The 25,439-nt window shown below is 44.0% G+C and overlaps 1 protein-coding gene across 1 annotated transcript in view; it reads left to right on the forward strand.

Annotated features, from left to right (window-relative positions):
- LOC101942789 (cytosolic phospholipase A2 gamma-like) overlaps positions 1-20,193 on the forward strand; it is a 49,237-nt gene extending 29,044 nt beyond the window's left edge. The window contains exons 8-15 of the mRNA XM_065565606.1: positions 783-848; positions 4,832-4,870; positions 5,933-6,052; positions 6,424-6,553; positions 8,466-8,557; positions 11,349-11,503; positions 12,485-12,653; positions 16,997-20,193. Of these exons, the coding sequence (XP_065421678.1) occupies positions 783-848; positions 4,832-4,870; positions 5,933-6,052; positions 6,424-6,553; positions 8,466-8,557; positions 11,349-11,503; positions 12,485-12,653; positions 16,997-17,163 (938 nt within the window). The 3' untranslated portion in view covers positions 17,164-20,193. The remainder of the gene's footprint in view (positions 1-782; positions 849-4,831; positions 4,871-5,932; positions 6,053-6,423; positions 6,554-8,465; positions 8,558-11,348; positions 11,504-12,484; positions 12,654-16,996) is intronic.
- The last annotated feature ends 5,246 nt before the right edge of the window (positions 20,194-25,439 follow it).

Consider the following 25,439-nt stretch of genomic DNA (forward strand, 5'->3'; position numbering starts at 1 on the left):
TTTGACTTTATCATTTTGTGTCAATTTTATTATTTCATTTGGTTTCAATTTTTATTTATTTTTTAACTAGCTAGCTAAAATATATATTAACTTATATTTTATATTATATATTTATAGGTAATATTTTTGTTACCTTATAATGCTTCACTATTGTTCAAAGGAAATATTTAGTACGGTCATTTTGATAATTCTGAATTGAAATATTTCACAATTGCAATCCTCCAAGATATTTTGAAGTTTTTACTTTTTGAATCAATTTGAGATGAAAACAAATTTCAGAATGTCCAAAGTTTCCCACAGGCTAGAAGTTCTGTTCCTTACCCACTATCCTTCTGAGTTACACTAATGCAGATCAGATCAAAACCATGTCCCTGATGTCTAGAGTTAAGAAAACCTCAAACCTTAAAGAAAAAAAAATGACTCCCTTTAAAAACCCTGGGTGACAGATCTTCAATGCCTTGTAACTGAATTTTGATTTCCTAGCTCAGTGGTTATCAATCCTTTTTTTTTTTTTTTTTTTTTTGGAATCTGCAGAGATCTAAAAATTTTCAAATAGAGGAGCTTTGGAAATTTTAGACATAATCTGCAGTCCCCAAGGGGTCCACAGACCATAGGTTGAAAACCACTATTTTATGGTAATGACAACCTTTTGCGGACCCCTTAGACATGGTCTGCAGATCCCTAGGGGTCCACAGGTTAAAACCCACAGTCCTAGATGATATGGTTAGTGTCCTTAACTATGTGAAATGACTCAATGTGCATGTTTTCTTTTCTGTTTTCAGAGCTTGTTCTCCAAATATTTTCCGGAGGACTGAGAGGAAAACATGAGTATGCAGTAGGTGGAGCAGGTGAGTCATTCTATTTCTGGAACCATGGGCCAATTTTTCTTATAACTCACATTGGGTTTATCCTGCCATGACTCCACTGATATGAAAGGAGCTAGTTCTGATCTGCACCACTATGAGCAGTTATGGCTGCGCTACAGCCCCCCTATCATAGATGCGGCAAACAGCAACAGTTCTTCTGCCAGTATCAGAGGTGAAAGTAAGCCAGTCTGGTCCGGTCCGGTTCGGTATGGCGTACCGGCAAAAGCCAGTACGCCGTGCCGGACCGCACTGACTTCAGCGGCGGGGATTTAAAGGGCTCGGGGCTCCGCAGTGGCTGGAGCCCCGGACCCTTTAATTTGCCCCTGAGCCCCGGGGGCTCCCAGCCACCTCTGCAACTGGGAGCCCCAGGGTGATTTAAAGGCCCTGGGGCTCCCAGCCACAGCCGGTGCCCCAGGGCCTTTAAATCTTGAGAGGCCCCGCCTCTTCCGGATGAGGCCACGCCTCTTCCAGATGAGGCCATGCCCTCCTCAGGACTCCGGCAGTACCGGTAAGTCCTGTAAGTTACTTTCACTACTGGCCAGTATATTATCATTACTTCCCCCAACAACATTAGCTACGTTGACAGAAGTACTCTTCCATCTTCATAGCTGCGTCTACACTGAGTTGGGGGAGGAGGGGTTGTCATAGCGATGTGTGTGTTTTTTTCACTCCTGTGACTAACTCACATATGCCTTATAAGTGTAGACCAAGTCAGAGCTAAATCAAGCCATTTGCATTAATGATATATGTGAGTTTCATGGATCTCATTCCCCCTTTCTAGTGAATGTTAACATACATAGTATCTTTTTGATAAATGCTTGCCCAGAACAAAATCACCCTGAAAGCAAATATGTGACTTCTCTACATGGGAAGTTTTACCAGTTATCCAAGTATAGTTATACCAGAATAACCCTCATGTGGACGCTCTTGTTCTGGCATAAGAGTGGCTTTCTTGCATTACCTTAAACCACTTTCAATGAGATATAATCTAAACCTAAAAAGGCAGAAATTAATATCCATAAGAGAGTCACAGATTCCAAGGATAGAAGGGACCAGTGTGACCATCTAGCCCGACCTGCTGTATAACACAGGCCAGAGAACTGTCCCAAAATAATTCATAGAGCAGTTGCTTTTAGTAAAAATACCCAATTTGGATGTAAAAATTGCCTGTGATGGAGAATTTACCATGATATTTGGTAAGGTTTTCCAGTGGAAAATTATTCTCAAAGTTAAAAAAATTACACATTATTTCCAGTCTGAATTTGTCTAGATTCTATGTGTGGCCATTGGATCTTGTGATATCATTACAAGTACAAGCAGTGGATGTGTTATTACTTGACTTTAGCAAAGCTTTTGATACCATCTCCCACAGTATTCTTGTCAGCAAGTTAAATAAGTATGGGCTGGATGAATGGACTATAAGGTAGATAGAAAGCTGGCTAGATCGTCGGGCTCAACGAGTAGTGATCAATGGCCCCTTGTCTAGTTGGCAGCCAGTATCAAGAGGAGTGCCCCAAGGGTCAGTCCTGGGGCTAGTTTTGTTCAATATCTTCATTAATGATCTAGAAAATGGCATGGACTGCACTCTCAGCAAGTTTTCCGATGACACTAAACTGGGAGGAGTGGTAGATACGCTGGAGGGTCGGAATAGGATACAGAGGGACCTAGACAAATTAGAGGATTGGTCCAAAAGAAATCTGATGAGATTCAACAAGGACAAGTGCAGAGTCCCGCACTTAGGATGGAAGAATCATATGCACTGATACAGACTAGAGTCCGAGTGGCTAGGCAGCAGTTCTGCAGAAAAGAACCTAGGGGTTACAGTGGACGAGAAGCTAGATATGAGTCAACAGTGTGCCCTTGTTGCCAAGAAGACTAAGAGTATTTTGGGCTGTATAAGTAGGAGCGTTGCCAGCAGATCAAGGGACATGATCATTCCCCTCTATTTGGCATTGGTGAGGCCTCATCTGGAGTACTGTGTCCAGTTCTGGGCACCACACTGCAGGAAAGATGTGGAAAAATTGGGAAGAGTCCAGCAGATGGCAACAAAAATGATTAGGGGGCTGGGGAACATGACTGAGGAGAGGTTGAGGGAACTGAGTTTATTTAGTCTGCAGAAGAGAAGAATGGGGAGGGGGGGATTTGATAGCTGCTTTCAACTGCCTGTAAGGGGGTTCCAAAGAGGATGGATCTAGACTGTTCTCAGTGGTAGCAGATGACAGAACAAGGAGTAATGGTCTTAAGTTGCAGTGGGGTAGGTTTAGGTTGGATATTAGGAAAAACTTTTTCACTAGGAAGGTGGTGAAGCACTAGAATGGTTTACCTAAGGAGATGGTGGAATCTTCTTCCTTAGAGGTTTTTAAGGTCAGGCTTGACAAAACCCTGTCTGGGATGATTTAGTTGGGGATTGGTCCTGTTTTGAGCAGGGGGTTGGAGTAGATGATCTCCTGAGGTCCCTTCCAACCCTGATATTCTATGATTCTATGATTACCAGTTCTGTTCATTCCCTCTGGGGCACCTGGCATTGGCCACTGTCGGAAGACAGAATACTGTCCTAGATGGTTTGATCCAGTATGGCTGTTCTTATGTTTTTATGCTGAACTAATTAGGTGGACGGGGAGGATGACTGATTTTTTTGACTGGCTGGAGGGTGTGTGAGTTAGGTGTCATGGAGGTGATAATTATAGAATACTAATGGGGTGTTGGTTTGCTTCTCATGGGAGGTCTACAAGAACCAGTGTATTTTAGGCTTTTCAGTGGTACGTGGACTTATCCTAGTGGGTCCAAATGGCAAAGTCAGCATGAGGTGGCTCAAACCTCAAACTCATTGTCATTTGAGCCTGAGTAGGAAATGTCCCTAACCCTTATCTGATTGTACCTGTGGAAAATCTAGTGACTTCAGGTTTGGTAGTGTTGTCTGAAGAGGCATTTCTGTTGGTGTCCTTGTACCATTACAATCCCTCGCCACATGGGAATATCACCCGTTATAACCCTAAACCTCTGCTAAGAATTGGCTGGGTGGAGTTGTTCCAGGTGCAGAAGGTGTTTGAAGTTGATGCAAGAAGGACATTTAGAGAGGTATGAAAGTGTGCATTGAGGGGGTCAGGCTGACAAGTGAGGAAGATAATTTTAGTGCTTGAATTTGGAGCAGACTGGACAGAGCCAGCTGCGGATGGTTGGAAGCCGGAGAGGAGCTAACTATATAATCCTAATGAGTTTTTGCATTATTTCTTCTAAGACAGCTGTCAGACATGCCTACACATGGAAGATGTGGGTATTATATTCCTCGGATCACTGGCCTGATTCACCTCTCCCATACCAGGCTTAACCCAGTTCAACCCAGTTAAATTGTACAAACCCCCTGCAAGGAACAGAGTTTCTTGTAGTTACTTCTCTGTCTCAACTGCCTGACAGATGGAGGTGAACTTTCCTTTACCTCTGTAGGTCCAGGACCAGCTGGGTGATGCTAAGCAGTGGTAGTTGCATTTATCCTAGAATGCCCAAAAGGCGTCCTCAGAGTTTAGTCAGCAAGAAGCAGCTCAAAGCTGAAACTGGTTGATATTTCAGTATGTGTGGGGAATATTCCCCTGTCCTTCTCTGTTTGCACCTCTGGAGAAACCCATGATTGTTGGTTTGGCAGCATGGCTGAAAGGAGTTTCTTGTGGGCTCCTTATTCCATCGCAGTCCTGCACCACATGGGAATGTCAACCATTGTGACCCCAACATTCTGTTAAGAGTTGGCCTGGGTGGAGTTGTGCTAGGTACTGAGGATGTTTCAGATTGATGCAAGAAGATGCTGCAGGGTGGGACCAAAGAGGGGGCTGATGGAGTCAGGTTGACAGGTGAGGAAAATGCTGCTAATGTTTGAATTTCGGACAGGCTGGCAGGGGCAGGCTTTGGGTGTTAGGAGGCCAGAGAATCAGTAACTACATAATTCTAACTGGTGGTTTGATTGTTTCTTGCAGAAAACACATCAGAAATGGCCATGCCTCCACTTGGAGGAGGTAAGTCATTATATAGCTGGATATACAGGTTGTCATTCACAGCCTTTATTAACTACCACCCCTCCCCCGCCCCAGCTCTGCCATGCCACATGACAGTCTATTCTTTAATGATGGGATTTTCAGAAGAATGTAAAATTTAATGGAAGTTGAATTCCTACCTCCCTGAGGTTTGCTTGATAATTGTAGCCCCAGTCCTTCAAGATGCTGATGAATAACTTTAGCATCAATGGTGGGATTTTTTAAAATGAGCCTACTGGAATTAGGTGCCTGACTTCCATTAAATTTCAATAGAAGTTGGGTACCTAAATCCTAGATCTATAGGGTGAAATCCATAGGGAATACACTTCTACCTGGCATGCGCATTTATCTCTACAGGGCTCAAGTTGTTTTCACATCAGCACTAGAACGCATTGAAAAGTGTTTTCTGCAAGAAGTTGGGGAAGGTTCAGACAATAAACCAAAACTGAGGCTGATTTTTTCTGGTTATGGTAAAACATTTCAGTTTTTGGTAAAATGTATGAGAGAAAAAATGCTCATTTTCAAATAAAAATAAATAAATAAAACAAAATAATTTATGTGAAACCAAACCAGTGAATACAGTTTATTGTGTTACACAAGAGGTCAGACTAGTTGACTGCAGTGGTCTCTTCTGGCGTTGGAATATATCAATGGATTATTTTAATCAAAATTTGTGTTTTCAGTTTTTCATCTGAAAACTAATTCTTTTTAACCAAAATTCCAATTTGGTTGAACAGTCATTTTTAATAAAATAAATAAATACATAAAATTTGAAGAGCCCCAGGTAGCTCACACCGTAAGCTAGGTGCCATTGGAAAGTGAGTTCTAACCATTACACTCCTTCTACTGAAGTGCGGCCTGATGTTCTAGGACACCAGGTACAAACAGATTCAGCAGCCAGGTGTCTGACCCTACACTGGCTGTTTCATCCCTGCTCTCAAGAGACTTGGGCACTGAGGACATGAGTCTTTCCTCTCTCCACATCTGGGTGCTCAAAGGATAAACAGCTGCCTGTTGGCCACATTATGTTCTCTTTCCTCCCAGGTACTCATTGCACTTGTACACATTGTCGGAGTGCCCTCCTCCTCCTGGAGTTTCACGGTCATGCCTCAGCTGGGGAAGACTGCGAGGGAGTCTTTGGGAAGCTGAAGGAAGTCCTGAAAGGCAAGTGGACCAGCGAGACTAGATTTACTAGATGTCCCTGTGTCTAATAATTTAAAATGGGATTTTCAAATGGGTCTAAAGTTGACTTCCTTAGGCACCTTAGGTAATCCCAATTATCAGGTGAATGAATTGCTGCCTGCTTGGTTCCATGACCACATAACAATATTTTCACAAATGCCCAGGGCTGTTCCAGTACACACAGGCTGAGGTTTTCAAAAGGGCCTAAGGGAGTTAACAGCCCAAATCCTGTTGCCTTTCCATGGGAGCTGGGCACGGAAACTGCCTTCACACCCCTTTGAAAATCCCTGTGCCCCTAAACACATCTGAAGCTTGTCCCAAATCTAACCTAATTTCACCCATTATTTAAGCAGAACACAAGGGCAAGAATTCCTACCAGAAGTGTTGTGAAATGAGTGAAACCTGGAGTTCAAAGACCTTGGCAGCAAGAATGGAGGAGTGTGCTGAATTCGGCAGGATTTTTGAAACAGAACATGGAGGCAAGTTTTATAGAAACCTTGTGTCACTTAGACGGGGCTTTTCAAAGAAAGCCAGCCTCTTGACTTTCCGAATTATTGCTCCAGAGGTGGGAACAAAGAACCAGATGTGTCCTAAAAGGAAGAACATTCGTAATTTAACAATTTCTCTGCATAATTCATCATTCTGAGTGTTTCAGCTCTTTCTTCTACTGTTCCCTCCACTCCCCGACACTTTAAGGGGAAAACCGAAAGAGTTCTGATAGTTCTTCTGGTAAAAATAACTAGGAGTACTTGTGGCACATTAGAGACTAACACATTTATTTAAGCATAAGCTTTTGTGGGCTAGAACCCATTTCATTGGATGCATGCAGTGGAAAATACAATAGGAAGATATATATATATATATATATATATATATATATATATATATATATATATATATATATATATATATATATACACAGAAAACATGAAAAAATGGGTGCTGCCATACCAACTATTACAAGTGTAATCAGTTAAGGTGGGCTATTGTCAGCAGGAGATTAAAAAAAATGTAGTGATAATCAGGATGGCCCATTTCCAACAATTGACAAGAAGGTGTGACTAACAGTAGGGGGAATAGTTCTACTTTGTGTAATGAGCCATCCACTCCCAGTCTTTATTCAAGCCTAATTTAATGGTGTCTATTCCCAGTGATTTAGATTTTTGAATTTGGCTTCGTACAATTTGGTTTTTAATTTTTCCGATTTTTAATTGCTTTACATTTTCACAGCTGTGGGAAATTGTGGGGAGAGAGACTATAATTTAATGGCAGCAGATGCAGAGAGTCAGCAAATAAAAGCTTTATAAATAGTTAAAATGCAAACTGTCGACATCACATTAAAAATATACAAAGTTAATATCCTCAAATCAACAAATCTCACCTGTTTTTACAATTCACTTGCTACTCCTAACTTTCCTAGGCACTTTTGAAAATCCAACTCGGCACCTATCTGCATCTTTAGGTGCCTAAATACTTTCAAAACTCTTACCCTTAGATTTCAGATAAGAACATAAGAACTGCCTAATGGTCTGAACGATGGTTCATCTGGCCCATTATCCTGTCTCCGACAGTGGCCAGTCCCAGACCTTAGAACAGGTCAATTTTGGAGAGATCCACCCCTGATTTTCCCTCCAGGCTTCTGGCAGGTAGAGGTTTAGGGTTACACCAAGCACGGGCTTACACCCCTGATCATTTTAGCGAATATCATTTGACCTATCTTCCATGAACTTATCTAGTTGGGTTTTTTTTAAGTCATTTGTATTTTGACCATCACAACATTCCATGGCAATGAGTTCCACAGGTTAATTGTGCATTGTGTGCAAAAACTATTTCCTTGTGTTTGTATTAAACCTGCTGCCTACTAATTTCAGCCACTCTTCACCCCTGCCCACTCACTCCATAACCCCCTTGTTCCATGCACATGTGCTACTCTCACCTCACACTCCATCCTCATTCCATGTCCTGTCATACTAGAGATGTTCCTGAATTATGTCTATGTAAATGCAAAGAAACTTCCATTTTCAGTGAGGGCTACAACCACTCCTAATGGCCCAGCACATAGGAGAACCTGCATCATGATGTTCTGGAAGCACAGGCTCTGTCAGTCAGTCTGGGAGCTAGAAAACCAGACAGGCACACCCTGTTCTTCTGAGTCCAGCAGCCCCAGGGGAAGAATCCCCTTTGTGTTTATTGAAATTATTCTACAAGGGGCACTACGCTACCTCAGTGCCTTTGGATCAACAAATACCCATCTCTGTCCCTACTCACACGTACTAAAAACTGAGGGGGGGAAAAGGAAGAACATGTCTACAGATTTCCTCTAGTTATTTGTTTTTACTTATTTTCAGCTCTGATTTTTATTTTTATTAATTTATTTATTTTCCTTAACAGGAAGTGTATCAAGTGCATGTCAATTGTTTTGGAAAATCTGTATCTGTATCTTCCACTGGAGATGGGGGAGCATCCATAACTTTCTGTACAAATGTCGTAAGCAAAATGCATTTGAATTGTACTTTCCACATGTATGTACATCCATGGGGTGAATTGCTCTCTTTTTCAAGGTTCTGTTTTGGCAGTGAATAGATTAAACAGAAAGGAATGAGAAAAGGGCAGTTGTGTTGAATAATAGGCTGCAGGGGGCAGCAGCAGGTGAGAACATAAGAATGGCCATACTGGCTCAGACAAATGGCCTTCAAGTATAATGGGCACTAAGGGCAGCAGAGGTTGGGGGTGGGGAAGGGGTGCTATACTGTATAATGGGCACTAGGGACAGCAGAGGGTGGGGGTGGGGAAGGGGCAGCTGTATAGTATAATGGGCATTAGGGGGTGGCAGAGGTTGGGTGTTGGGAAGGGAAGGTGATATGGTATAATGAGCAATAGGGGCAGCAGAGGGGTGGGCATGGGAGGGGATGACTATACTATAGCCAATAAAGAGCTTTGAAGATAGTGTCATGAAAATTATCACAAATTCTGTATTTGGTAATCCCTATTGCCATGTTTCAGAGTAGCAGCCGTGTTAGTCTGTATCCGCAAAAAGAAGAACAGGAGTACTTGTGGCACCTTAGAGACTAACAAAATTATTAGAGCATAAGCTTTCGTGGACTACAGCCCACTTCTTCGGATGCATATTTTGTTAGTCTCTAAGGTGCCACAAGTACTCCTGTTCTTCCTATTGCCATATTACCCTAGTACCCCATGACAGGTAAAAATTTCCTTCTAGACAGAGACCTCTTATTATTCCCTTTGAACCAATGGAGAACAGAGGTACAAAAATGAGAAATGACTTTTTCAAGGTCACAGAGGGAGGATGTTGAGGACTATGACAATTATCACAGACCTACAAACATTCTTGTGCACGAGAGAGCATAAAAGTAGCAGTAAAAAGGGAATTTCTGTTTTTTGTTCCAACAAACTTTTTTGAATATTTTTTAATTTGCATTATCCACTCACGGCTATTTGAGAGCCAGTGTGGAAACATACTTTATAAGGCTTTATTAGAAGGATATTACAAAGAGTCCACGTTTATCTGTAAGGCATGAGCTCTCTGGAGCTCGTCAACATTTATCAAATAATATATTCATTGTGAGTAGAAAATGGCCATTTTCCAAACTCAACTTTTTCACAGAAAAAAAATGTATCAAAATTTTCTGGGGAATTATTGTATTGAAATCTCTGTCGTTGTTCATGAAAAACAGAAAATGAATCTGCTTCCATCCCTGTGGAATGAAACAACTTTGAAATTTCAACAGTTTTGGGGAGGTGGAAGAAATTACTTGTTTTCAGTTTTTGACCAGCTCTAATTGACTTTTTGAGTGTTCATGAGAAGTAAATAAAAGGGACTAAATGCAACTGAAGGGAATGTGGGGCTTTTTTTGAATCCATGATTGTCAATGCATTGTTGCTGTGGTTGCCCCACTCTGTTGTGAGCTAGTGTCAAAGCAAACGTTAGTCGTGCCTGGTTCTAGTATGATTCTGAATTTCCCTGGCTCAGAACTTCTTAATAAGTCATCCAGGATTCTCCTAAAATGGATACTTATCAAATGCTGGTTTGAATATGTGTTAATAGATGATGCCCATGTGCTACTGAGCCGGTTTAGAGGCTAATTTCTCAAAATTAAAGCTGAGGTTTTCAAAGTGGCTAAGGGCAAGATTTTGGTGCCTAAAGATACGGACAGACATCTGAGGTTAATGGGAGTTAGACACTCAGACTCAGATTGTTAAAGGTATTTAGATGTCGCTGTACTCAGTGTTGCAACATATGACTGATCTGTCAATGGGGTTTTGGCTCCTAAGTGCCTAAATCCCTTTTTAAATTTGAGATGTAGTCTCCTAAATCTGTTAGGCACCACGCACAGCAGCACCTAAATATCTTTAACATTCTGGGACCTGGGCACTTTTGAAAATTCCATTGGGCGTCTCTGTATCCTTCAGAGTAGCAGCCGTGTTAGTCTGTATCCGCAAAAAGAACAGGAGTACTTGTGGCACCTTAGAGACTAACAAATTTATTAGAGCATAAGCTTTCGTGGACTACAGCCCACTTCTGTATGCATCCGAAGAAGTGGGCTGTAGTCCACGAAAGCTTATGCTTATGCTCTAATAAATTTGTTAGTCTCTAAGGTGCCACAAGTACTCCTGTTCTTTTTTCTGTATCCTTCGGCACCAACCCACCTTTGCAAGTCTGCCCCCTAGTGGTAATTACAGAAGCACCCAGCAGATTAGGCACCTAACTCCCACTAATTTCAATTGGAATTATGTACCTATCAGTGAGGAGGATGGGGGCGGTCATGCATAACAGTTAGAACAGGAGTCGGGCCTAGGGGTTACAGCAGGCACCAGTAGCTGGAATCAGAGCTGAAGGTCAAAGCCAAAGTCAGAGGCCAGGAATCAGAGCCAGTTACCTGCAGCAAGGCAAGGTGGGTGCAAGGCTGAGGACAGGGTAGGAGCAGGAACTCTCACAGCCATGGGTCATAAGAACAGGTCTGCAGATCCTCACAGCCAGTCAGGTGCTTGGGCTAATCAGGTGACTCAGTGGGGGCCCAGTTGTGCTCATTAGACTGCCAAGAGGTTAAGTTAGCATGTAAGCAGACTAGCTGCAGGTCCTTACTCCTGACAGTGCCTAACCTGGTTAGGTTCCTTTGGAAATCCCACTAGGAGTTTATCTGCCAGTTTAGGCACCTTTGAAAATTCACATGGCATTCAGGAGGATTTGGGCACCTACCTCACTGTGACCCATTGGAAAAATCACAGCCTAAAACAATACTTGGATGCACATTCGCAGGTGATGCTAAATCCACTGGCTTGGATAAGGATGAAGTCATCAACCTGATCGATGCCGGCATTGGCATAAATTCCGCCTACCCCCTTGTTCTGCGTCCAGAGAGGAAAGTGAAACTGATCCTTTCCTTTGACTTCAGCAGTAAGGATCCTTTCAAGGTAACTATTGTTATTTATTGTGATGTCACTCAAAGCCCCATTCAGGATTAAGAATCCATTGCCCAGGGCATTGCACAAATAGTCAGGACTGACCCATGATACAATGAGGTTACACGTAGTTAGCAGCAGTAATTTGGATTCCCTGAAGGCGCTGTGTGGATCACAATTTGAAATGTGTGGATGTATAGGATATACTGGGAATATCTACATTTTTCTCTGCCAAGGTCGCTTGTGTTTGGGATAAGGGAGTGTGATCGACCATGAGCGACTCAGTATGACCTCTCTTTCCCTTTGGATGTTATGGATGAAGAGGAAATTCCTTGAAGTTCAGTTTTACTCAGTGTACAAAATGGAAACTGCTTACGCCAAAGGTGTGCCTTTGTGTGTATCACAGTCCTATCTGATGACCGGAATGGTAATCAATAGGTTTGAGCACTTTTTATTTGTTTAGTACCTACAGAAACAAGTTTCAAAGTAGCAGCCGTGTTAGTCTGTATCCGCAAAAAGAACAGGAGTACCAGTTTGCATTGAAATTAGTCCATTAGGTGGCCTTGAAAACTTCAGCTCAAAGTAACAAGCAGGAATCCAACCCAGACGTTCAGCTCCAAAAGCACCAGTGTTGTTATTTTGTTTGTTTGTTTTTACAAATTCAAACAAAATCTCTAGCTGTGGCCACTAGAGGGAGACAATATCACTTATGGCGATATGTGAGGCTGAGTTTAGTGAGCTTGCAGAGTTCTAATTGACTTTTGGAACTCAGTTCACATTTCTATTGAACCTAGAACATCAGGGTCATGTGTGGTTTCCATTGGAGACCTTCTATTTGTCAGTTCCTTAAGGGCTCTTTGGAATGTCTCCATACCATAGGTTAGGCATATTTTTAACTCTCTAGCCTGGACATATTAGTGGAATCACATTTTATTAGTGGAGATGGTAATTTTTTATTTATTTATTTTAAAATCACTTTTGCCTCCTTCCCAGACCATCAAGAAAACTGCCAACTACTGTGAGGCAAATAACATCCCATTTCCCAAGATAGACCCAGAAAAGCTGAAGAACACAGATACTCCTTCCAGTTGCTACATCTTCAGAGGGAAGGACGTTCCCACTGTCATGCACTTCCCGCTCTTCAACAAGGAAAATTGTCCAGGTAACTTAATTGTACACCTCTTCTAAAAGTCTATAGGCTAGATTCACAAAGAGACTTAGGCACCTCATTGCCGGTTTATCCAATGAAATGTTAGGATAAGGCCTCACTGGGAATCACAAAACCCCTGCTCCACTGCCACCAGACACCGTAGGTGCCTAAATTTGCTCAGTGCTTAAGTTTTTGCAGGAAAGTTCTCTCAGTGCCTATGTGTCAGTCTCTGGTCATGTCCACTGCAGCCCAATCCCGCCCTCCAGAAGCCTCTGGTGCCTGCTGGATCAGGCCCCACACATGTGCTCTGACAAATGCAGGGGAGGGAGGCCCTCTCTCATGACTATTAGCGCAGGGGTTACAGCAGTCACCGAGGATGTGGAGGGCCCTGGTTCAAGTCCCCGCTTTGCCTGAGGGTGAGAAGGGATTTCATCTGCTACTTGTTAGCTGAGCTCCCACTGAGCTGTGGGATATTCTGATGTAAGGCTGCATCAGCCTCCCCTCTTGAAGCTGTTACACTTTGGATAAATAATTGGAGAGTCAGCAGAGTAGAGGGACTGGGCCCCTCACAGCCTGTGTAAGAACTGTAACCACCAGGTTAAAGAGTCTTTGACTCCACAGCTGAGAACCCCAAGTAAAGACAGACGCCTCCTTCCAGCCCTGACTTGAATCATAGAATCATAGAATATCAGGGTTGGAAGGGACCTCAGGAGGTCATCTAGTCCATCCCCCTGCTCAAAGCAGGACCAATCCCCAACTAAATCATCCCAGACAAGGCTTTGTCAAGCCTGACCTTAAAAACCTCTAAGGAATGAGATTCCACCACCTCCCTAGGTAACCCATTGCAGTGCTTCACCTCCCCACTAGTGAAAAGGCTTTTCCTAATGTCCAACCTAAACCTCCCCCACTGCAACTTGAGACCATTACTCCTTGTTCTGTCATCTGCTACCACTGAGAACAGTCTAGATCCATCCTCTTTGAAACCCCCTTTCAGGTAGTTGAAAGCAGCTATCAAATCCCCCCTCATTCTTCTCTTCTGCAGACTAAACAATCCCAGTTCCCTCAGACTTTCCTCATAAGTCATGTGCCCCAGTCCCCTAATCATTTTTGTTGCCCTCTGCTGGACTCTTTCCAATTTTTCCACATCCTTCTTGTAGTGTGGGGCCCAAAACTGTACACAGTGCTCCAGATGAGGCCTCACCAATGCTGAATAGAGGGGAAAGATCACATTCCTCGATCTGCTGGCAGAACTGCTGCCTAGACACTCGGTTCCTAGTCTGTAGCAGTGCATGGGATTCTTCCAACCTAAGTGCAGGACTCTGCGTTTGTCCTTGTTCAACAAGGACTTGGCTGCTGAACTCCCTTGGTGACCCCTCTCCTGGTCTTCTCTCATGGATTAGCTTAGGCCGCTCCCAGCCTAGTGCGCTGGCTTTCATGGATCACTTTCCAAGGAACCTGTCTCTCTTCATTCATGCACAGGGAGCCTGGGCACCTAACTCAGCCTTTGTGAATCCCAGTGATTTTCTAGGGGTCTAAAACTTAGGCACCATAACTCTCAGTGTCCCAACACCTGAAGTCCGCTGTGAATCTAGCCCCATGTGTCTGTATCACTGATTTAAAGGGAGCTACTCCTGTTTGACATTGGTGAAAATGAGCAGAGGGGCTCAAATATTGCCACCATCCACCATCTAGCCCTCTTTCCTGACTCTGACAGTGGCCAGCACCATATGATTCAGAAGGAGGGGCACGAAGCACTGTAATAAATAATTATGAATAAAACTTTCCCAGAAAATTAGCTTATGTATGGGCTGATGCAGGGAGGTTTATATCTTTTACATTATATTTTAATTCAGTCTGATATAATCATGGATTTATAAATAATATCCAACCCTTCCTACAATCCTATTGAGAACCAGGCCCTGTTAGTTCTCTGCAGTATTGAGTTCCATGGATCACTCGTGTGCTCTGCAAAATAGTTCCCCATCACCAGTTTTAAATTTGCTGCTTTTCAGTTCATTGAGAGTCACCCAGGACAGAAATAAGCCCATTTGATTCATGCTTTTAAAGCCAAAAGTGCAAATCTTTATTGATCAATGTTTTAAATTGTTTTATTTATATTTTATCAAAATCAAATGAATTTCTCTGGATTTACACCTTGTGTAATTGAGAGGAGATCATAGAATCATAGAAGATTAGGTTGGAAGAGACGTCAGGAGGTCATCTAGTCCAATCCCCTGCTCAAAGTAGGACCAACCCCAACTAAATCAGATGGAGATTCCACCACCTCCCTAGGTAACTCATTCCAGTGCTTCACCATCCTCCTAGTGAAATAGCTTTTCCTAATATCCAACCTAGATCTCCCCCACTGCAACTTGAGACCATTGTTCCTTGTTCTGTCATCTGCCACCACTGAGAACAGCCTAGCTCCATCCTCTTCAGTTAGTTGAAGGCTGCTATCGAATCCCCCTCACTCTTCTCTTCTGCTGACTAAATAAGCCCAGTTCCTTCAGCCTCTCCTCATAAGTCATGTGCCCCAGCCCCCTAATCATTTTCGTTGCCCTCCGCTGGACTCTCTCCAATTTGTTCACATCCTTTCTGTTGTGGGGGCCCCAAAACTGGATGCAGTACTCCAGATGTGTCCTCACCCAGTGCGAAATAATCACTTCCCTCAATCTGCTGGCAATGCTCTTACTAACACAGCCCAATATGCCGTTAGCCTTCTTGGCAACAAGGACACACTGTTGACTCATATTCAGCTTCTTGTCCACTGTAATCCCCAGGTCCCTTTCTGCAGAACTGCCGCTTAGCCAGTCGGTCCCCAGCCTGTAGCAGTGCATGGGATTCTTCCGTCCTAAGTTCAGGACTCTGCACTTGTCCTTGTTGAACCTCATCAGATATCTTTTAGACCAATCCTCCAATTTGTCAAGGTCACTCTGGACCCTATCACTACCCTCCAGCATATCTACCTCTCCCCCTAGCTTAGTGTCATCCGCAAACTTGCTGTGGGTGCAGTCCACCCACCATCCAGATCATTAATGGCATGAGTAGCCCACCTTCAGCAGGTAGTGGAAAGGGGGCATAACTCATGTCACTTACACTTCCTTTTAGCCTGTCGACATGTGAATTACATGAGATACAGACTTGTTTGGAGTCAGTGGACAGATTCAGCTTTGACCTGCTGCACTGTAAATGCAAATGCAGATCCTCAAAAGGATTTAACTCCCATCAACCTTACAGCTGCCCAGCAAACAAACGTAGCTGGCAGATTACTCTGCATTTTCCCTAGTTTTCAAAGGGAAGGGAAATAAAGTAGATAAACTGAAAGAGTTGGGAAGGGGGAACTCACCAGTAAAGCACCTCCTTGTGGCCAGGGGTGGCATAGCAGCTCTTTCCCCATCTACAGCCCCCAGCTGATGGCCGGTCTGGTGGACATAGGCACCGACTTCCCCTCTGCCCGGTGGGGGCTTGACCCTTGCCCCACCCCGCCCCCTTCCTCCAAGTCCGCGCCCCCCATTCCACCCCCTTCTCCCAAGTCCCCACCCCCCACCTCTTCTACACCTCCTCCCCTGAGTGTGCCGCATCCCCTCTCCTCTCCCTTCTTCCCAGAAAGTCCTAAGCGCCGCCAAACAGCTGTTAGGCAGTGGGGGGGGAGCACTGGGAGGGAGTGGGAGGAGTGGGAACGCGGCGTGCTCGGTGGGGGAGGAGAAGGAGGCGAGGAGGGGGGAGCTTGGCTGCCAGTGGCTGTGGAGCACCCGATACGTTTTTCCCCGTGAGTGCTCCAGTCCCGAAGCACCCATGGAGTTGGCACCTATGCTGGAGAATCACCTTTTCCCAGGACATGTCCCTTCAGCCAGGTCACAATGTAAATCCACCCCTTTCAGGTACCAGGGTCCCACAAATAAAAGTCCATTGTTCTTATATCAAGTCTATGGCACCAAATCTGAGTCCTAGGGACCGTGCACAACTTTGCCCCATGGCTTCCAGGCAACCTTGTCCCCTTCCCAATCACTTCATGCCACTTTCTCCAGTGTCTAAGGTTAGTTACACTCTGGAATGGCTTCCAAAGGATGTAGTGGAATCACCATAGCAGATTTTAGGAACAGCTTGGACAAACACCTGTTAGGGATGGTGTAGGATCACTTGCTCGTGTGTCAGCACAGGAAGCTGGACTTAGTGACCTCTTGAGGTCCTTTCAGCCTGACATTTCTATGATTCTATGAAAACCTCAGGAGTTGGCCATGTTGTTCCCCTGCCTCTTTAGATACCTGGATTCTATGCTTCTGGAATTTGTAAACGTGTAAAACAGTACCACTGTTTTCCTCTCTTTGGCACTTACTCACCCCTTTTATTTCTAGATAAAATACATGACTTCAGAGAGAGGTATTCCACCTTTCATTTTTCCTACAAAGAGGATGATGTCAAAGAACTCCTCAAAAGAGCGAAGATGAACATATCCAACAACAAGGAGAGGATTCGGGAGGAGATCCAGCAGATTATGTCCTCCTCCACCAAGAAGTTTTAAAACCATGTCTCTGTTTTGCTCGTGTTCAAGAAGGACAGAAAATCTGAGCCTGGACCTGAGCGGCAATGTGACTATTTCAAACCTAACTGCAGTAGAATGAGTTAGTTTCCCTGGGTTAGATTCACAAAGGGATTTAGGAACCTATTTGCCACTTTAGGTGCCTCAGTCCCACATTTAGGCCCCCCTGGGATTCACAAAACTCTTGTTCAGCTGCTGCGAAATCCTGTAGTGCCTAAACTCCCTTGGCACCTAAGTTGTTGCAATGAAATATCCTTAGATGCCTATGTTTCAGCCTTGGGGCATGTGCACTGCAGCCACCATCTTGGTGTCCAGGTTCCTAAACCCCAGAGTGATTCCTGACCTGTGAAAGACAGGCATTCCTCTGCCTACCTCACCAATGGAGCCTGAGCCGTGATGTGAGAAGGAGGAAGATGGCCTCCCTCATAACTGTTAGCCCAGTCAGTAGCATACTCACCTGGGATGGAGAAGACCGCGGGTCAATTTCTCTCTTTGCCTCATGGGGGAAGGGATTTGAAGAATATATGCTACTTATGAGGTGGGTGCCCTCATCACTGGGCAGTGGGGTAGTCTGATGGCGGGGTAGTCTTAAATCCCCCTGTTCAAGGCATTGCACTGTGGATTAAAGACAATTTTGGCCAGACAGAGAGAAAGCAAGCATGAGAAGGAAAGGTCCTTTCATGAATTGGTAACTGGTAAAAGATAGGAAACAAAGGGTAGGAATAAATGGTCAGTTTTCAGAATGCAGAGAGGTAAATAGTGGTGTCCCCCAAGGGTCTGTACTGGGCCCAGTCCTAGTCAACATATTCATAAATGATCTGAAAAAAGGAGTAAACAGTGAGGTGGCAAAATTTGAAGATGATACAAAACTAATCAAAATAGTTAATTCCAGGCAGACTGCGAAGAGCTACAAAAGGATCTCTTAAAACTGGTTGACAGGGAAACAAAATGGCAGATGAAATTCAATGTTGATAAATGCAAAGTAATACACGTTGGAAAACATAATCCCAACTATACATATAAAATGATGGGGTCTAAATTATCTGTTACCATTCAAGAAAGAGATCTTGGAGTCATTGTCGATAGTTCTCTGAATGCATCCATTCAATGTGCAGTGGCAGTCCAAAAAGTGAACAATATGTTGGGAATCATTAAGAAAGGGATAGATAATAAGACAGAGAATATCATACTGCCTCTATATAAATCTATAGTACGCCCACATCTTGAATACTGCATGCAGATGTGGTCGCCCCATCTTAAAAAAGATATATTGGAATTGGAAAAGGTTCAGAAAAGGGCAACAAAAATTATTAGGGTTTTCAGCTTGGAAAAGAGATGACTAAGGGTGGATATGATAGAAGTCTATAAAATCATGACTGGTGTGAAGAAAGTAAATAGGGAAGTGTTATTTACTCCTTCTCATAACACAAGAATTAGGGGTCACCAAATGAAATTAATAGGCAGTAGATTTAAAACAAATAAAAGGAAGTATTTTTTCACACAACGCACAGTCAACCTGTGGAACTCCTTGCCAGAGCATGTTGTGAAGGCCAAGACTATAACAGGGTTCAATATAGAACTAGCTATGTTCTTGGAGGATAGGTCCATCAATAGCTATTAGCCAGGATGGGCAGGGATGGTGTCCCTAGCCTCTTTTTGCCAGACACTGAGAAAGGAATGGATCATTCAATGATCTGTTCATTCCCTCTGGGCACCTGGCATTCGGCACTATCAGAAGAAGGGATACTGGGCTAGCTGGACCTTTGGTCTGACCCAGTATGGCCATTCTTATGTTCTTATGTTCTTATGAGAAGCCTGATGGCTCGCAGTTCCCCAGTTCTACAGCCTACAAAAGTGGACCTGCAGGTGAGCTATGTGGAGGAACGCCTGTCTTCTCCCAGTTCCCACACTGCTGTGGGGATTAGGCATCAGTATGCCTAGAGCAGGGCAGCCATGCGTATGCTCAGAGCATCTAGGGAACTCTTACTGCCAAAACTTAGGTGTCGACTGAGAAAAGATGTCTACAGGGTCCAGTGACAACTGAGTGGAGGTTTGGTGAATCCAAGTGAGGCCTGATGCTGTGCTTTAGGTACATAATATGGTAGCTGGGAGCCAAGTCCTTTTTAGATAGATAGATAGATTTTGTAAGACACACAAACATGCATGTTAGTTTGTCAGTGATCAAATGGCACCACACTAACACAGAAATTTACACTCTTCGGAATCATAATATTACAGTTGCCCAGCAAACAAATGTGTCTGCAAGATTTCACTGTGGGATTTCCTAGTTTACAAAGGGTAAGGAAGAACGGAAGTTTGCGCCCAGCTGTGAGCAATCTTCCAATTTTATATACATGCCTGGTAAATGATGAGTAACTTTATTGAAGCTTTAGAGTGGTAGCCGTATTAGTCTATATCAGCTAAAACAACGAGGAGTCCTTGTGGCACCTTAGAGACTAACACATTTATTTAGGATTAGGCCTGAATAAAGACTGGGAGTGGTTGGGTCATTACAAAACCTAAACCTAATTTCCGCAATACTAATTTCCCCCTATTGTTACTCACACCTTCTTGTCAACTGTCTGGAATGGGCCACTCTCATTACCACTTCAAAAATTATTTTTCTTCCCTTGGTATCCTGCTGTCAATTGAATTGTCTCCTTAGACTGACCTGACACTTGGTAAGGCAAATCGAATATTTTCATGTATTTATACCTGCTCCTGTATTTTCCACTCCATGCATCTGATGAAGTGGGGTTTAGCCCATGAAAGCTTATGCCAAAATAAATTTGTTAGTCTCTAAGGTGCCACAAAGACTCCTCATTGTTTTTACTGAAGCTGATGATGTTACTTCACATTTACTCTGTTAGAATCTGGCCTGTTATTTATAATGGTAAAATTTATTGCTTGTTAATTTCCAAATAGTTGTTCTTGTGCTGTGTGTGACAATAACATTTTACAACCCTCTTTCCTTCTGCATGATGAATATTAAATAAATAAACTATAACGTCCTATAATTTGTCACCCTATGTGTCTCAGTGCTAGAAATAGTCTCACTTTTTTCCACCACTGTCTGATTCTTCCATAGTAAGTGGGAGCACAAAGAACTAAATTCACAAAGGGACATAGGCTATGTCTATGCTTAAAATGCTACAGTGGCACAGCTGTAGCACTTCAGTGTAGACACTCACTACAGCGATGAGAGGGGTCCTGTAGGTCATTCTGCTCTAGAGGCAGAAGCTAGGAAGAATTCTTCCGTCAACCTAGTGCTGTCGACACCAGGCATTAGGTCAGAATAGCTACATCTCTGTTGATGTACCTTTTCAGTGTAGACCAGCCATTAGGCATTGTAATGCTGAGACATAAATTGCAGGTGCCTAGAAAATCACTGGGATCCACAAATCCTGAATGAGGTGCCCAGGCCCTATGCAATGAAAGGGCAGGAATAGACACCTAAGAATGGGCTCCATATAAGATATCCCATCCTGGGAGCTGGCCAAGCTAGACCATGGGAGATGCCAAGGAGAGGACTGTGTGCTAAGCCTCTTAGGATGTTCAGCACCTACCTTAGCTTGGGATGCTCAGCTCTGAACCCTCTCTTTGAGTTCGGAGCTTAACGTGTTTTTTGGAAGAAGCCGGAGTGGGGGGAAGAGGAACCAACTCATGACTTTTAGCTCAGTGATTAGAGCACTGCCCTGGGATGTAAGAAACCCCCCCCTTTGAAGTCCCCCCTCTGCCTGAGGGGGAGAAAGTATTTCAGCAGAGATCTGCAACCTCTCAGGGGAGTGTTGAAAACACTGGGCTATGGGATATTCAGACATGTAGCACCCCCAGTGATTACTACTGAAGCTATTCCATTGCGGCTAAATAACAAAAGATCAAGGGGGCAGGATTCTGGGCCACTCCCTGTGACATTCTATACCTTGGGGGAGCACCCTGTAACCCCCCCATATTCCTCATTTTTATATAATCGTGATCTTACATATAAAGCAGGCCTTGTGAGGTATCAGGGAAAAGGTTATGATCTGCTGAAAATCAGTTCTCTGTCCATATAGGTGTATCATTAATGCATATGAAGTTATGAGAATTGTGTTGCATGATTGTCACTAAAACATGTTGTAAGCTGGGGAAGCAGCCACATATTGCCCCAGAGGCAACAACGGTCGGGGTGACAAACAACCCATCAACAAACATTGTCCAGCAAACGAGCTACAATTCAATGACCCACCTGCATGAGGCCACAACAGGGGAATTGCTCAACCTTGTCTGGAGACTCAGCAATGCCCCCAGACATGCCTGGACCTGTGCTTCCCAAGCACATGGGACTGAGGCTATAAAAAGAACACAGTGGCCACAAGATGGGCCTTTCTCCTTCACCCACCTATGCTGCAAGCAACAAAGACATGGAACAAGACTTGAGACTCCAACAGAGGAGACTGGCCCATATTTAAGGTACAAATCTTTATATTAAGGACTACAATATCCAGTACGGTAAGAAAAACTGCTTAATCTAGCTATTACCCATCTAATAGGGTTGAGAGTTTACTCATAGACTCATAGACTCATAGACTTTAAGGTCAGAAGGGACCATTATGATCATCTGGTCTGACCCCCTGCATGCTGCAGGCCATAAAACCGTCCCTACCCCTTCCCTGGACTCTGCTGTTGAAGTCCCCAATCCTGTTTTTAGTGACTGCAATCGGCAGAGACCCTCCTGCTAGAGATCCCTGCCCCATGCTGCGGAGGAAGGCGAAAAACCTCCAGAGGCTCAGCCAATCTGCCCTGGAGGAAAATTCCTTCCCGACCCCAAATGTGGCGATCAGTAAGACCCCGAGCATATAGGCAAGAGTCTCCAGCCCGACCCCGTTAGCCATTATACTATTTACCCACCATTGCTTGGCTTTCCTTGACTACTATGTTTTACCATTAAACCATTCCCTCCATAAACTTATCTAACTTTATCTTAAAACCAGACAGGTCCGTCGCCCCCACCGTTTCCCTCGGTAGGCCGTTCCAATATTTCACCCCTCTGACGGTCAGAAACCTTCGTCTAATTTCAAGTCTGAACTTCCCCACGGCCAGTTTGTATCCATTCGTTCTGGTATCCACGTTAGTACTAAGCTGGAATAATTCTTCTCCCTCCCTTGTATTAATCCCTCTAATATATTTAAAGATAGCAATCATATCCCCTCTCAGCCTTCGCTTTGTCAGACTAAACAACCCAAGCTCCTCTAGTCTCCTTTCGTACGACAGCTTTTCCATTCCTCTGATCATCCTAGTGGCCCTTCTCTGCACCCGTTCCAGTTTGAGTTCATCTTTTTTAAACATGGGAGACCAGAACTGCACACAGTACTCCAAATGAGGTCTCACCAGCGCCTTGTACAACGGAAGCAGGACCTCCTTATCCCTACTAGATATACCTCGCCTAATGCATCCCAAGACCGCATTGGCTTTTTTCACCGCCACGTCACATTGTCGACTCATAGTCATCCTGCGGTCTACAAGAACCCCTAGGTCCTTCTCCTCTTCCGTTACTTCTAACCAATGCGTCCCCATCTTGTAACTAAAATTGTTATTAGTCATCCCCAAATGCATCACCTTACACTTTTCACTATTAAATTTCATCTTATTTCTGATACTCCAATTCACAAGCTCATTCAAGTCTCCCTGCAGGATATCCCTGTCCTCCTCCGAATTTACAACGCCTCCCACCTTCGTATCATCCGCAAATTTTATCAGCCCACTCCTGCAATCGGTTCCGAGGTCAGTTATAAATACATTAAATAAAATGGGTCCCAAAACCGAACCTTGAGGAACTCCACTAGTAACCTCCCTCCAGCCCGACAGTTCACCCTTTAATACAACCCGCTGCTTTCTCCCCAGTAACCAATTCCTTATCCACTTCTGGATTTTCATATCGATCCCCATGTTTTTCAGTTTAACCAATAATTCCTCTTGGGGTACAGTATCAAACGCTTTACTGAAATCCAGGTATATTAGGTCCACCGCATTTCCCTTATCTAATAAATCCGTTACTTTCTCAAAGAAGGAGATCAGATTCGTTTGGCACGATCTGCCCTTCGTAAAACCATGTTGTAATTTATCGCAATTGCCACTACCCTCCAGGTCCTCAACTAGTTTCTCTTTCAGAATTTTCTCTAACACCTTGCACACTACAGATGTTAGACTAACAGGCCTGTAGTTACCCGGATCACTTTTTTTCCCTTTCTTGAAAATAGGAACCACATTAGCTATTCTCCAGTCTAACGGGACCACCCCCGAGTTTACAGATTCATTAAATATTATCGCTAACGGGCCTGCTATTTCCCGCGCCAATTCCTTCAATATTCTCGGATGTAGATCGTCCGGTCCTCCCGACTTAGCCCCATTAAGGCGTTCAAGTTTTGTTTCCACCTCGGATACGGTAATCCCCCATCCCGAATGCCGCTCTATAGTGGTGCTAGTATCCCTAATACCTTCATTGGCCTCATTAAACACCGATGCAAAATATTCATTAAGATATTGCGCCATGCCTAGATTGTCTTTAATCACCTCTCCGGCAATAGACTTCAGCGGTCCCACTTCTTCTTTCTTTGCTCACTTCCTATTTATGTGGCTGTAAAACCTCTTACTATTGCTTTTAATTCCCCTCGCTAGTTCCAACTCTACACGGCCTTTGGCCTTTCTCACTCTATCTCTACATTCTCTGACTTCACTTAGGTACATTTCCTTACTGATCCCTCCCCTCTTCCACTCTTTATACGCTTTCTGTTTTTTCCTAATCGCCCCTTTGAGTCGGTCGCTCATCCAGCTCGGTCTAAATCTCTTGCTTAGTAATCTTTTTCCCTTTTTTGGAATACAGGCCTCCGACAGCTCATGCATCTTTAACTTAAAGTAATCCCAGGCTTCTTCTGCTTTTAAATCCATTAATACGTTTGCCCAGTCCACTTCCCTTACCAGTCCCCTTAGTTTGTTAAAATTGGCCTTTTTAAAATTATAAACCCTAGTCTTTGATTTAATTCTGTTACTCCTTCCATGTATTTTAAACCGAATTAGCTCATGATCACTGGAGCCCAAATTGTCCCCTACTACCACTTCCTCAACAAGGTCCTCACTACTTGCCAGAATCAAATCTAAAATGGCCTCCCCCCTCGTCGGTTCAGTTACCACTTGATGGAGGAATTGATCAGCAAGCACTTCTAGGAACATCTGAGCCCTGTTATTGCTACTAGCGTTTGTTCCCCAATCTATATCCGGGAAGTTAAAGTCCCCCATAATTACACAGTTTCTGTTAGTAATTACTTCTCTAAACACATTAAATAGTTCCTTATCCATATCCTGGGTCGATCCCGGCGGTCTATAGCACACTCCAAGCACTATCCCCGGAGAGGCTCTAGTAGTCCTATTACCCAGTGTGAGTATTGCCCAGACAGATTCTGTGTTATCTAATCCATCCACTATTATTTCTTTACAGTTTATTTCACTATTGACATACAAGGCCACCCCCCCACCTTTACCTTTGTTCCGGTCTTTCCTAAACAGCGCATACCCCTCCATACCTGTGTTCCAGTCTTGACTGCCATTCCACCACGTTTCCGTTATTCCTACGATATCCGGTTTCAGTTCCTGGACCAAGAGCTCCAGTTCCTCCATTTTATTACCTAGGCTTCTGGCATTGGTGTATAAACACCCTAATGTATGTCGTTTAGCCCGTCTCCCATTAGCAGCACTATATGTTGCGGGCCTCCTTGTGTCCGTCCCCCCTCTCCTTCCTATGTCCAATCTCATCTCCCCGGCTATGTCTCCTCTCCTTTTACTCACCTTTTCCATACTGGAATCTGGCGTGGAGATTAACTGTGCATCTCCCAACCGTCTCCCCAAACTTCCTAGTTTAAAGCTCTTTTGATTAGATGAGCCAGCCTCCCTCCCAGAAGTCTATTTCCTTCCCTACTCAGGTGAAGCCCATCCCGCGAGAACAGGTGTCTGTCCCCGAAAGCCTCCCAGTGGCCATACATCCCAAAGCCCTCCTTATAGCACCACTCCCTTAGCCAACTATTTATTCTCACAATCCTATCAGCCCTTTGCTGCCCTTCCCTCGGAACGGGCAGAATCCCACTAAAGATAATCTGAGCCTCTATCTCCTTGAGCGTCTTCCCCAGCCTGGCACAATCTCCCTTGATCCTCTCTAACGAGAACCTAGCCGTGTCATTCGTTCCCACATGAAGGATTATCAAGGGGTTCTTACCTGCTCCTTTTAG

Source organism: Chrysemys picta, chromosome 13 (genome assembly GCF_011386835.1).
Source record: "Chrysemys picta bellii isolate R12L10 chromosome 13, ASM1138683v2, whole genome shotgun sequence".
Classification (NCBI taxonomy): Eukaryota; Metazoa; Chordata; order Testudines; family Emydidae; genus Chrysemys; species Chrysemys picta.